The 12615-nt window shown below is 42.3% G+C and overlaps 3 protein-coding genes across 3 annotated transcripts; all 3 read right to left on the bottom strand.

Moving 5' to 3' along the window:
- Positions 1-176: 176 nt before the first annotated feature.
- On the bottom strand, positions 177-533 carry LOC128900902 (feather keratin 4-like). Its single transcript, XM_054182555.1, has one exon. The coding sequence runs from the start codon at positions 525-527 to the stop codon at positions 177-179; it is 351 nt and encodes a 116-aa protein (XP_054038530.1). The 5' UTR covers positions 528-533.
- A 6076-nt stretch (positions 534-6609) lies between these two features.
- Positions 6610-6960, bottom strand: LOC128900953 (feather beta keratin-like). The gene has a single exon (XM_054182651.1). It carries the CDS (start codon positions 6958-6960, stop codon positions 6610-6612), a length of 351 nt encoding a protein of 116 aa, XP_054038626.1.
- A 5304-nt stretch (positions 6961-12264) lies between these two features.
- LOC128900924 (feather keratin 1-like) lies at positions 12265-12615 on the bottom strand. The gene has a single exon (XM_054182586.1). It carries the CDS (start codon positions 12613-12615, stop codon positions 12265-12267), a length of 351 nt encoding a protein of 116 aa, XP_054038561.1.

Below are 12615 nucleotides of genomic sequence, written 5' to 3'. Positions count from 1 at the left end.
AGTAAGACAAGCAAAGGCCTGATTTTAGGAGATGCCGAGTTCCCACAGCTCCAGTAACTTGAGCTGGAGCTGTGGGTATCTAACATCACTTCTGAAAACCATGGCCATGAGCTCAGTCCTGCATCGGGTTGTGCTTCAGCATTCCTGGTCATTCCTTCCTGCTTGCTCCTCACGCTTTAGCACGGCCCATAGAAGCCACTGCGGTAGGTGTTGTAGCGACGGTAGGGCCGGCTGTACCCACTGCCCAGGCCTGGATACCCAAAGCCGCCAAATCCCAAGGAGCTGCCGGAGGAGATGGGGACACCTCCAGCACTGAGGGCACTCCCGATGGCTGCAGATGCTGAGGAACCCACGGCAGTGTTCTGAGGGAAGGAGCTGAGGATGGGTCCAGGCAAGGTCACCACCACGGGAGATGGTTGGATCACCACTGTGGAGTCCTGGCACTGCCTGACGCAGGGCTCGTTGCAGCTATTTGCCAGCGGGGTTGGGCCACAGGGGGTGGGAGAACACAGGTCATAGCAGGACATGGCTGTGGGGTGAAAAGTCTGAAACACAAAAAAAAGATGGAAATGCAATACAAGAATTTAAATAAAACTCTATTTGTACAGCTGAATTTCTCTGATAAAGGGAGCGTATAGCATGCTAACATGAGTTTCCGTGCGGAGCAAGATGACGTTTTTCATCAGATCCACAGGAAGCACTTCGAAAACAGGGTTGAGCTTGTATTTTCTTTAAGGAGACTGCTAGAGAAGGTAGCACAGGTGCACCTCAGTCAGGAACTTACCCTGAAGCCTCCACGGTTAGTCAGCACACCTGGGAACCAGCGTACATGCTGGTGCCAAAAGCCTCTTAATTCCCATTTCAGAGTGCCCTAACCACACGGCCATAACACTACCCTTGGGAAAAGGCACTTTCAACACTTCCCCTTGCAGTTGTGGCCACACACTGGGAAACTATTAGGGTTCTGTGTGTCCTAGAGAAATGGAGGATGACTCTGTAGCCTTCAGATGAAGGTGCTCTGCTGGAACAGGTAAGACTCAGCTTGGTATTCTTGATCCAAGGCTTCCCTCTTTGCTAAAGAGTCAATGATGACAAACATTCTACCTAATGCTAATACAGCAAATAACCTTTCTGATTTCACTCCTGTAGCTTCCTCTCATGCATATTCCATCTTGGAGGTCCCTTCTCCCAGTTTTAGAAAGTGGAAAATAGAAGCTTAAGTACTTAAAATCTGTTCAGTAAGAAACGGAAGCACAGGCAACCGAATTCAGGAACACTTCCATTTTTGTGTATTGCTATTAATATTAAAATCAGCAGCAGATCTAAGAAGCTACAGTGCAAATCTGTCCACAGTTGTTTGGAGGATGGAGAAGCAACTGGTTAAAGGTCACTCCTTGCCTGTGGAAGAACTACGAGTTGTGTTTCAAAGGCGGGATGGACCGATGATTGCTTTCTCTGTGGAGAGCTGGTGGCCCAGGACTTCCAGTATTGGCCAGTATCCCCGTGTTCTTCTGATCTTCCGGCCTTAGCTGAATTTTCCACAGACCAGAACACTACTCTGAAAAGACCCAAGAATTCACTACAGATATTTTATTTTCATCTGCAAGACCTGAAAACTTGTTTGGATTCCAGAGTTGAATAAATAGACCCAACTGGGTAACTTGTGACTAACTGCCCCATTCAACGATTTTTATAACTGCCCACCAACAGAAAACTTCCTCTTTCATATGAAAACCCCTTCGTCCCTCAGAGAAAAATAGCTGAATGTACTACAACATTCGTGAGGGAAAGCTACAAAATCATCAAGGCAACAGTTCAACATATAAGAAGAGAATAAATGGGTTCAGACTTACCTTATTCACCAAGGCAAAGGCAAGAAGAATGGATGGAAGAGTCTTGAGTTGCTCAGGTTTTTATACTGAGGCCCAAGTTGCCCAACAACCTGGGACATTCTTTGTGCATGAAGTTATTTATGAGCCACTACTGATTACATGTTTTTTTGCCCCAGTATTTGCGTTTATTACTGCCTCACTTCCTTATCTTGTGGCACGTATATCTGACCACAAGCTTCTTTCATCTTAAAATATTCTGGCCAAGTTAATTTCTGGGAACACTAGAATGATTAATTCAGAAGGATTTATTCTCTCTTCAAAACCCTCTTGGATCTGCCTGGTGTCATTAAAGGAGATTAAGCATAATTTCCATAATGCAGTCCCTTGTACCCTCCTCTGCAAGGTAAATACTGTTGGAAATCATAAAGAACTTCAGCTTTTGGAATTCAGCCCATGAGCGCTTGTAGTTTGGGCATTCAAGCTGCTTTTAGGGAAAAGAGAAGAGAGAAAAATCAGTCTCTCTCTTTTCAGAAAATGGCCAGGAATACACGTACAATTTTCACCCAACTCCAGCCCCAAGACGAGAGAAGCGGCACAAATACTGTTAAAAGGGAAGGACACTGGAGAACCTTGTGAGAGTTGGGAGGAACTGAAAACTGTTATGTACAGAGGCTGAAATATAACTAGAAAAACATTTAAGATTCTGCTTCTTTGACACAGAAGAAGAAACAAAAGAGTATTAGAAGTCCAGTCTAAGATAATATCAAATGATAGCACTTCCATGAAGGAGTGTGGTGGACAAATCTTATTAATAGAAGAACTTCTCCGGCTGTTTCTAATTCTGGGCCTGATCTCTTAGGAGTTCTTGAAAGAATCCACAAATTCACTTTTATTCTTATCTCAGCCCTCAAAACATCAGCAGCTGGTTTTAGATTAGCTTCCACCTGCATAAATACATTACATTGCTTGGTGACATTTGTTCTCAAGGAAGACTTCTGCACCAGATAAGGCTTGGCAAGACTCAGCTGCGGAGGCAGAAGAAATCACATTCAAGTATTCTTTTTTTCCTTCAGCAGCATCACTGTCCCTGCAGTGTCTGCTACAGACATGTTAGAGACCAACGGGAACCAGTTGGAGGAGTATTAAAAGGGTATAAAACGTCAATAATTTCTTCATTGCAGTCAATTTTGCTGCCACTTTACAGCAGTCTTTGGATTGCACAATGGCATTGAGCCTCTGCTACGGGGGCAGGCTTGCAGGGTAAATAGTAAAGGGATGAAACACAGCAGCAATCCTAGACACAGAGAGCACTGAGGGTTTTGCTCTCCTAGCACTTTAACTAGTGAGACATGTAAATCAGCGCTAAATTAGGAGTGTCTTTGTGAAGATCCCCTGGGAACAGAAACTTGTTTGACTTGGTCATGGGCTCCTGAGAACTTCAAAGTTTATCAGAAGCTTTTATTAAAGCGCAAGGCATGCAAAGCATCACATTATGTGCAAATTTAAGATATGTGACCCATATTTGAATTCTCATATCACTTCTGTAACAATCTATTATTAAGATATGGGTGTGCAGGTCAGTCATTGGCTTCTAAAATTTATGTCATTGTTCTTGGCTGCAGGAATTGCAGCAATTTTATTTTTAATTAAAAAATAGCTCAAGGTTTGGTTTAAGCCATCTCATATTCCAAGGAGATTCTAAAATAAAATGCCAAAGCCTTTTTTAGCTTCACCAACCCTATTTGTTCCTCAGTACTTCTCCATGTTTTAAAGGGATTAACAGCCTTTTTCAAAAATAATTTCCACTTTAGAAGCTATTTGAGGAATTAATTTGCATAACAGTATCCATAAATTATTTTCTTTTTTTTTTTTTTATTCTTCCTGCATCCAAGTTCTGCTTGGAAAACAAAATACTTTTAAAATCAGACTATGCATTTAAAAAAGGGATCTAGCAACATTTTCAGATATGTCTACAACCTTTCTTGAAAATAATTACAATAATTATTGTTCTAACTCCAGCCACTTTCTTGTACAGTCAGACTGACTTAATGGCCTGATCTTTGAGATGAATTAAAGTGAGTGAAGTTCACAGCTTCTTTTTTTTGTATAATCAAGGACAGACCTATATATTGAGATTATAATTAAAACTTTTTTGCATAATATAAGAACATCCTCCTGAGACACCTCTGCGTGACTAAACATCTGAGAAAAAATTCTAAATCAAAATGGAACTGGAAGGTTACTCACAATAATCCCCACATAATGGCTCCAGACACAAACAAGACCCCAAAAATCTCTGCATGGGGAAAAAGAAAATGGAAGTTTCCCTGGCAAGAAGAGTACCATGTGCAGGAAATTCTGAATTGTAATTAATTAGCCCATTATAAAGAAGTGGATGCCTCAGAGGCTTTAAGCAGTTGAACAAATCTGTAAAAGTTCTTGCAACTCAGAGCCCTCCTGATTAGTTCCTTCCTCTCACCCTTCACACCAGCTCTGACTGTTCTTCCTTTTATCTCAGACTTCATTCTTCACTAATTGTACTAATATAGATGCTTATTGGCAGCATTAGCGACAGCCTGCGTACCCTACACAGCCATTTGCATTCACACAATAATCTAGAGCACCTGGTTCCTCACCACCAAGAGTGAACTCTGCTCACGCCCTTAAATTATTAACAATTTCTGGCTTATCACTTAAACCAGAAGATGTATCTACAGCCTCTGACTGGATCTTCACAGCCTCAGCTCTGCTGCTCAAATAGCTCCCCTGAAGGCAAAGGTGTTCAGACATCACTAGATATGTAATCCTCAAAGTTCATACCTTAACATAGTTACTTTCATTGTTAATGTCATTCAAATACTGTTAAGAAGAACTTTAAATTTTGAGGTTTGGGTTTGCATCTTGCTGTGGTCTAATAAGCGTAAACAATTTATGTTACAATTTCCCTTTTTGTCAAAAAATAAATGTAACTAACTACTGCATACGGATCTGTGGAGTATGCCTGCAAAAAAAACAGGTGTAGTGTAGTCATTATGCCGGAATTCAGTGGGGAACAGCAGAAGAAAACAATAACAAAAGTTAGTTTACACTGGAGGGTAGAAATTATTTACTCACCAGAACCTCTGCAAAACACCCCACCCAAAATGGGTGGGCTTTAGTTATTGTTTAAATATGTTTGAATAATTTTTCAAATGCAGATTCTAATCGTATTTCCAATTGTAAGGGTGCAATTAGTATTTCTCTTCCCACAAGGCCCTGTGTGTCAGATCCACCCTCCTTGCAGAACCATGTCTTGGTGCCACAAAGGCTGATGAATGGCCACCGGTAACCCATCACCTCAGAGCAAGGCATTGCCTGCAATCATTGGTGTAAACCCTTTTCACAAGGCGTCTTTTCTTTCTGCCAAGGGTTACATGAGATACCACTCAACTGCATTTTGCTGCAATTACTTGCTAATTCTCTGATTTTACTTTTCCTTCCATTAGTCATTTAGGAAGGACAGGGTCACAGCCTGCTTGTTTGGAGCTGGAGACCCAGGATTAACACGTTCATTTAAAGCCTTTCCATCCCAATAAGAAGAGAAGGGGTTTCATACTGAAAATAAACATTGAAATTACAGACTTTTGCATGGGGTGAAAATTCAGCCTCTCATTAAACTCCACACATGCCCTCAACCAGTGAGCGCACACAAGTGCCTCTGCCAAACCCAACCAACCTCAACCCAAACAGCCAACATGGGCTGTCAGCACCAGCCCATGAAGCTCCACACAGAGGCACCAGGAGCTCAGTTTACAACACGAGTTCCAAATCGACATTTAAGATAACTTGGCATTAATTGCAAAAAAATAATATAATTGGCGGGGTGAGGAGGTCTCTTCTTAGATCATTCCCCCCAAATTCCCCATGGCCTTTTCTCTTGCAGGTCCCGCTTTGCTCGGACGGTGGCCACCCGACACACTTTCAGAAGAACAAGAGGAATTGGATAACAAGCACTTCAAGTGAAAGTTTAAGCCTTACCCCTGCGACGAAAGCCAGAGTTGGGGAAGGAAATGTAGCAAAGCGAAAGTACTTGTCAACAAAGTACTGATTCTGTAGCTAATACCCACTTTGCTATGATGTATCTAATCTAGTTCCACAGACAGCCTCTAATTTGCATATAGAAAGTAGATAGGTTGTGTATATATAAAGTAGATACTTCGTAACAATGTTCCCAGAGTTTTGCAGCCCTAAAAGAGTTCTTGGCATCGAGGTCACCAGCCACAGCCTTGCTTCTAGTCGACATGAAAAAGTAGCTTTCAATCAATGCAACAGAGGAACGGTAAGAAAATTTGCAAAAAGGCTAAAATTCTTTCAAACAAACACCAGGAGACTTGGGTTGTGATGCTGCGTAACTTTAATGAGAGCAAAAAGCAGAATAAAAAAATTACAAAGTATATATTTCTAGGACACAGTAAGACAACAGCTGATATGTCTTCTCATCCTGGGTTTCTTTTCTTGCTGCTGCTGTGACCTGAGACAATGAGGTATCATCTACAGCAGTAGAAAAAACATATGTTTGATTCAGAAGTATTCAGAAGTATTCTATTCAGAAGTATTCAAGGAGTAAGACAAGCAAAGGCCTGATTTTAGGAGATGCCGAGTTCCCACAGCTCCAGTAACTTGAGCTGGAGCTGTGGGTATCTAACATCACTTCTGAAAACCATGGCCATGAGCTCAGTCCTGCATCGGGTTGTGCTTCAGCATTCCTGGTCATTCCTTCCTGCTTGCTCCTCACGCTTTAGCACGGCTCACTGAAGCTACTGCGGTAGGCGTTGTAGCGACGGTAGGGCCGGCTGTACCCACTGCCCAGGCCTGGATACCCAAAGCCGCCGAATCCCAAGGAGCTGCCAGAGGAGATGGGCACTCCCTCAGAGCTGAGGTTGCTGCCCACGGCTGCGGAGGTGGTGGATCCCACGGCAGTGTTCTGAGGGAAGGAGCTGAGGATGGGTCCAGGCAAGGTCACCACCACGGGAGGGGGTTGGATGACGTACGTGGAGTCCTGGCACTGCCTGACGCAGGGCTCGTTGCAGCTATTTGCCAGTGGGGTTGGGCCACAGGGGGTGGGTGAGCACAGGTCATAGGAAGACATGTCTGTCGGACAGAGGGAAGTCTGAAACACAGGGAAGAAAGTAAATGCAACATAAAAGCTGTATTAAGTTTATAAAAGTCAAGTAAGAGGATAACATAAGTGAGAGTACCCAGAGAAGGTGGTCAGATAGGACTGGTAGTAATGGGATGGGATGAGAGGTAAAGTGAAAGAGGGGAGATTTACAATAGATATCAGGAAGAAATTCTTTGCTGTGAGGGTGGTGAGCCCCTGGCCCAGGTTGCCCAGAGAAGCTGTGGCTGCCCCATCCCTGGAGGGGTTCAAGGCCAGGTTGGACGGGGCTTGGAGCAACCTGGGCTGGTGGAGGTGTCCCTGCCCAGGGCAGGGGGCTGGAATGAGATGAGCTTTAAGGTCCCTTCCAGCTCTAACTCTTCTATGATTTATAGACCAAAATCCACAGCACACAGTCTGAAAATAGCATAGAGGTTTCTCTTGGTTTTTATAAGGCTGCTGGAGGATGTTCCTGCTCTGCAGCTAGCCTCTGAACTGCAGTGCCAGTCCTGGTAAAGTTTGCTTGACCCCTTATCAGCAAAGGCATTTCCCGTTGTTTGGGAGTTGTCCTTCATGCTGTCTCTCTGGAGAAGGTGCAATTGTGACTGTACCAGGAGGTGGAGACCAGCAGCTGGAGCTCCCACCAGGCAGAGAAAGTGGCCCTGAGCTGAACATTGACACATAACTGCATTTAGTGCCTTAACGCTAGAACTTAGTCACTCACAGCCCAGCCAGTGGCATTTGCAGAACTATAGAAAAGTGTCTAAGAAGCATGCTTTGCTCCCAAAGGTCATATGACCAGAACAGACAAACTTGGGATGCGAAGAAGGATTATTTTCCCAATTGTAGGTTTCTGCCTTGATTTGAATTCAATGTATTAGAATCTGCTGGGATCCCTGCTCTTCTGCCTGTGGAAAACAGGACTTGGGGATAGATCCTGGTACTCAAAAAAATTTAATCTTTTTCAAAATTTATTTCTTTTTTTTTCTTTTCTTGGCCCAGTTTCTTAAGATGAGACCATATTTCCAACTGGGTTTATTGGCAAGCTACTGACTTAGCATTGATCTCTAAAATGGAGCGTGAAGCTGCTTCTTTTGAGGGACAATATTGCCCATAACCTCTAAGTCCTGTCTCTTTACACCCTGCTTCAGAGGTAAATAAAGCCTTTCTTTTTGATAGAAGTAAGCCTTTCTAATTTTCCTCCCAAAAGCAAAAAAGCTAGCAACATTTATAAAGAACTAAGAATAACAAAAAACCAAAACAACAACAACAAAAAAGCAGTCATCAAAGTAACAGTTTAGCATTTAAAAAGACACTGGGCAGATTCAGACTTACCTGTTCACCTGGGCGACTAAGGCAAGAGAAGTGGATGGAAGAGTCTTGTGTTGTATAGGCTTTTATACCACGTTCCAGACTGCCTGCAGACCAGGGACATATATTATGCATGAAATTATTTAATGATGCGTACTTTTGCATGCAAAATACCCCAAACTGATCAACACCTTTTTTTTTTTTCTTTCAAAATCTCTTTTACTATTGCTCTGTTTTCTCCCCTCCCCTCATTACATTCACATTCCAGTATACACAAAGCTTTCATCTTCACCAATGGGCACCCACTTAATTGCTTGGAAGACCGCGGTGACTCGTTTGAATTACAGCACTAATTATGTTGCCTCCTAAGGCCAATGTACATTTTATGTTTCATTTTAGCCATCAAGACGCTGCTTAAGGGGAGCGTATGCGATGCATAGTCCTTATTCAAGACTTCACTCCTTTAGGTGAATGATCATTTAGCTCTGAGGTGAGGGCCTGGGCTCAATTCACAAGTATTTCCATTTCAAGGACTCAGCTTTACCACAAGCTGTATAATAGGTATTCCCAAATTTTGCACTACTGCACTATTTCAATCCCAGAAAAACACAGCTGAGAAGAGCATCACATTCCCATCGGCATTCCAAAGGTTAAAGACAATTAAGACTGGTGAAAATTGCTGACCAGAGCCAATAAGACACGTTCTAAAATTGCTTCGGCTAAACTGCAGTTTTCCTACTTTGTATGAATACAGCTAATACAAACACATCTAAGACCACATTTCTTTACCCAATCATAAATTTTGACTTCATTTTCCATGCTCAAGTCAAACAATCACCCTTATAATGAAAGAGTTTGATTACTTGATCTCATCACTTTGTGACATTTATTAACTGCCTCTAATTCCAGACAGGATTTCTGTGCAGTCTCCCATCTGAGGAATCACCATTATTCCTACCTGAAATCCCAGCAAGTCACCTGGATGTGTAGCAATTTTCACATAAAATTAAGTATGAATGTGCATGTTAAAGATTGCTTTCAAGTATTGGAACTTAGAGGCAGTGGTCTGCCTGAGCCAAACTGCAGAGTCAATAGAAGTTACACCCGGGACTTCTCCACTACATACATCATTACGTGATCTTTTTTTTTTTACCTCTGTGGCCTGTCCTGACTCTACCCCAACCTGCTGGAAATAATTCCCCAGATGGAAAGTATGGAAAAAACACGAATCAGGCCTCTTCTCTTAGCACCACCATCCCCCAGCGAGAGATATGAATTAACCCTAAATAAAGAGTGTCTCTATACAGAGGTTGGTCTTGGTCTTCAGAAGAACAAAGGACTTCAAAGTTCAGAACAGCTTTTTGCTAATGGCTCAAATATGCAAAGTTTCATACTAGCTAATGTTCAAGGTACGCGACAAGATCTCAGCATCACCTGGCTAATAACCTAATTTAAAAGTGTGTGAGTCAAGATCACTCAAAGGACTTCACAAACTAATTCCAGGTAAACACCTTCAGAAACTTTAATTATTCTATTAAAAATTTTCATAATTGATTAAAAAATAAAGCTTTGGGTTGGAAGGTTTTTGAAGGTTTGCTTCATCTTCTGTAAAATCCTATAAGTCTACATATTTTAATGATTCTCCACAAGAAAATTCTCCTCCCCCTTTCTATAAAAGGAGAGCACCTTTTTCTTCCCTTTCCTCACAGTCTCTGCTGTCCAACATACTACCTGTCATCTTTTTATATATTTTAAAAAATTATAGTGGGTAGAAACAGTCACTCACCTGGAGAATTAATTTCCCTTCTGTCTGTAAACTGAGATAGCCAAAGAATGCTAACTTTTCCTCATTCTTCCCTCTAGGGGCATAAACAGGTTTTCTTGGAGGGTATGTAATATTTTAGAAACAGACTCATTAACAGCCTGGAAATATTTTCATTGATATTCTGCCAATTTAGTCTAATTAGTGCCTAGAGTTTACCCAAAAGGTTGAGAGCCTTTGGATCTTGTTTTTTGGGATTGTTAAGGCTGGTGAAGCAGGACGTAACAGCTCTCACTTATGGATCAGCGATGGAGTTTCGCGTTCCACACACTCAATTAAAACCCTTTGTGTAAGACAGGCTGGTGAGCTACCAAATTGCCAAAGAGCTGACAAATTACTTATATGAATTGAAATCTGTCTCATCCTTATGTTGACTTCAGAGGCTTGAGTGTACAAGCACAAGGCATTCAAATGATCTGCAGGTCTTTGAGATGAAAGAAGCTTTGAGGGAGGCTTTCCATCTGACGCCAAGAGGAGACCAGACTGGTCCATAAACCATACGCTATTTAACTACTGGGAACAATTTAACTGTTGGGGACAATTTAACCAGCTACAACAGAATTTATATAACTGCAATTATTTGAATGCTTCAGACCTTCCCAACATGAGAAGCTCTTCAATTTTCCCCCAAAACCTACTGGTTTAGTAGCTTCAGTGGCTGTTGCAAATCTGTTTTAAATCTCAGGTCATTACTTTTATTTAGCAAAAATAATTTACTTGCGAGGATTTCTAAAGGTTTTAATGGCTACAAATGTCCTATATTTCTTTGATGTTAGCATGCTTCATCTCTTGACATGAGCTTTTTGTTGTAATTCTGTAGGGCTGCAACCAGGACAGTAATGACGGCCAGGGTTTTATACGGAGACCTAAAATACACAGTACTTCTGCAGTAAATAGCAAGTAAATAGATCAAATAGTTTTGTCCCAAAAAGCTATGTGTATACCTCCTTTGAGGCTTCTGCTGCTGTTCATGTTTTACTTCACAAATCCGATTATTCAAGCAGTGATTTGATGGTAAAAGAATGTAAATCTTTCTTTGCACCCTGCAGCTTCAGGTCAGAGTTATTGAGAGTGTGAATCACAACAGGATTCCTTAAAACAAATATCATTATATGCTAGATTAGATACCCTGCCATTCTGTTAGATCATAAAATGCTTCCAGCCTTGAGAATAATTTCTTGGCAGAGATGCAAAAAAGCCAAGTATTAAGATGAGTCAGTGTGGAATCAACATGCATTTCAGATGGAAAAGTAAATATTTTCTTGATCTTCAGCTCTAAACATACGTTCTTCTCCTCTGATTAGTGGCCCCAGCAGCATTTATATCACGTCTGTGTCTGGTAGTGATGAAGAACAAGAGGAATTGGATAACAAGCACTTCAAGTGAAAGTTTAAGCCTTACCCCTGCGCCGAAAGCCAGAGTTGGGGAAGGAAATGTAGCAAAGTGAAAAGTACTTGTCAACAAAGTACTGATTCTGTAGCTAATACCCACTTTGCTATGATGTATCTAATCTAGTTCCACAGACAGCCTCTAATTTGCATATAGAAAGTAGATAGGTTGTGTATATATAAAGTAGATACTTCGTAACAATGTTCCCAGAGTTTTGCAGCCCTAAAAGAGTTCTTAGCATCGAGGTCACCGGCCACAGCCTTGCTTCTAGTCGGCATGAAAAAGTAGCTTTCAATCAATGCAACAGAGGAACGGTAAGAAAATTTGCAAAAAGGCTAAAATTCTTTCAAACAAACACCAGGAGACTTGGGTTGTGATGCTGCATAACTTTAATGAGAGCAAAAAGCAGAATAAAAAAATTACAAAGTTTATATTTCTAGGACACAGTAAGACAACAGCTGATATGTCTTCTCATCCTGGGTTTCTTTTCTTGCTGCTGCTGTGACCTGAGACAATGAGGTATCATCTACAGCAGTAGAAAAAACATATGTTTGATTCAGAAGTATTCAGAAGTATTCTATTCAGAAGTATTCAAGGAGTAAGACAAGCAAAGGCCTGATTTTAGGAGATGCCGAGTTCCCACAGCTCCAGTAACTTGAGCTGGAGCTGTGGGTATCTAACATCACTTCTGAAAACCATGGCCATGAGCTCAGTCCTGCATCGGGTTGTGCTTCAGCATTCCTGGTCATTCCTTCCTGCTTGCTCCTCACGCTTTAGCACGGCCCATAGAAGCCACTGCGGTAGGTGTTGTAGCGACGGTAGGGCCGGCTGTACCCACTGCCCAGGCCTGGATACCCAAAGCCGCCGAATCCCAAGGAGCTGCCGGAGGAGATGGGCACTCCCTCAGCACTGAGCACGCTCCCGATGGCTGCAGATGCTGAGGAACCCACAGTGGTGTTCTGAGGGAAGGAGCTGAGGATGGGTCCAGGCAGCGTCACCACCACGGGAGATGGTTGGATCACCACTGTGGAGTCCTGGCACTGCCTGACACAGGGCTCGTTGCAGCTATTTGCCAGCGGGGTTGGGCCACAGGGGTTGGACGGACACCGCTCATAGCAGGACAT

This window comes from Rissa tridactyla, chromosome 23 (genome assembly GCF_028500815.1).
Source record: "Rissa tridactyla isolate bRisTri1 chromosome 23, bRisTri1.patW.cur.20221130, whole genome shotgun sequence".
Lineage (NCBI taxonomy): Eukaryota > Metazoa > Chordata > Aves > Charadriiformes > Laridae > Rissa > Rissa tridactyla.
The sequence above is the reverse complement of the archived record's forward strand: the minus strand, read 5'-3'. Positions and strand labels throughout refer to the sequence as shown.

Excerpts from the sequence above, each read along its gene's own strand:
- LOC128900902 (XM_054182555.1), bottom strand. The coding sequence starts at position 527 with ATGTCCTGCTATGACCTGTGTTCTCCCACCCCCTGTGGCCCAACCCCG.
- LOC128900953 (XM_054182651.1), bottom strand. The coding sequence starts at position 6,960 with ATGTCTTCCTATGACCTGTGCTCACCCACCCCCTGTGGCCCAACCCCA.
- LOC128900924 (XM_054182586.1), bottom strand. The coding sequence starts at position 12,615 with ATGTCCTGCTATGAGCGGTGTCCGTCCAACCCCTGTGGCCCAACCCCG.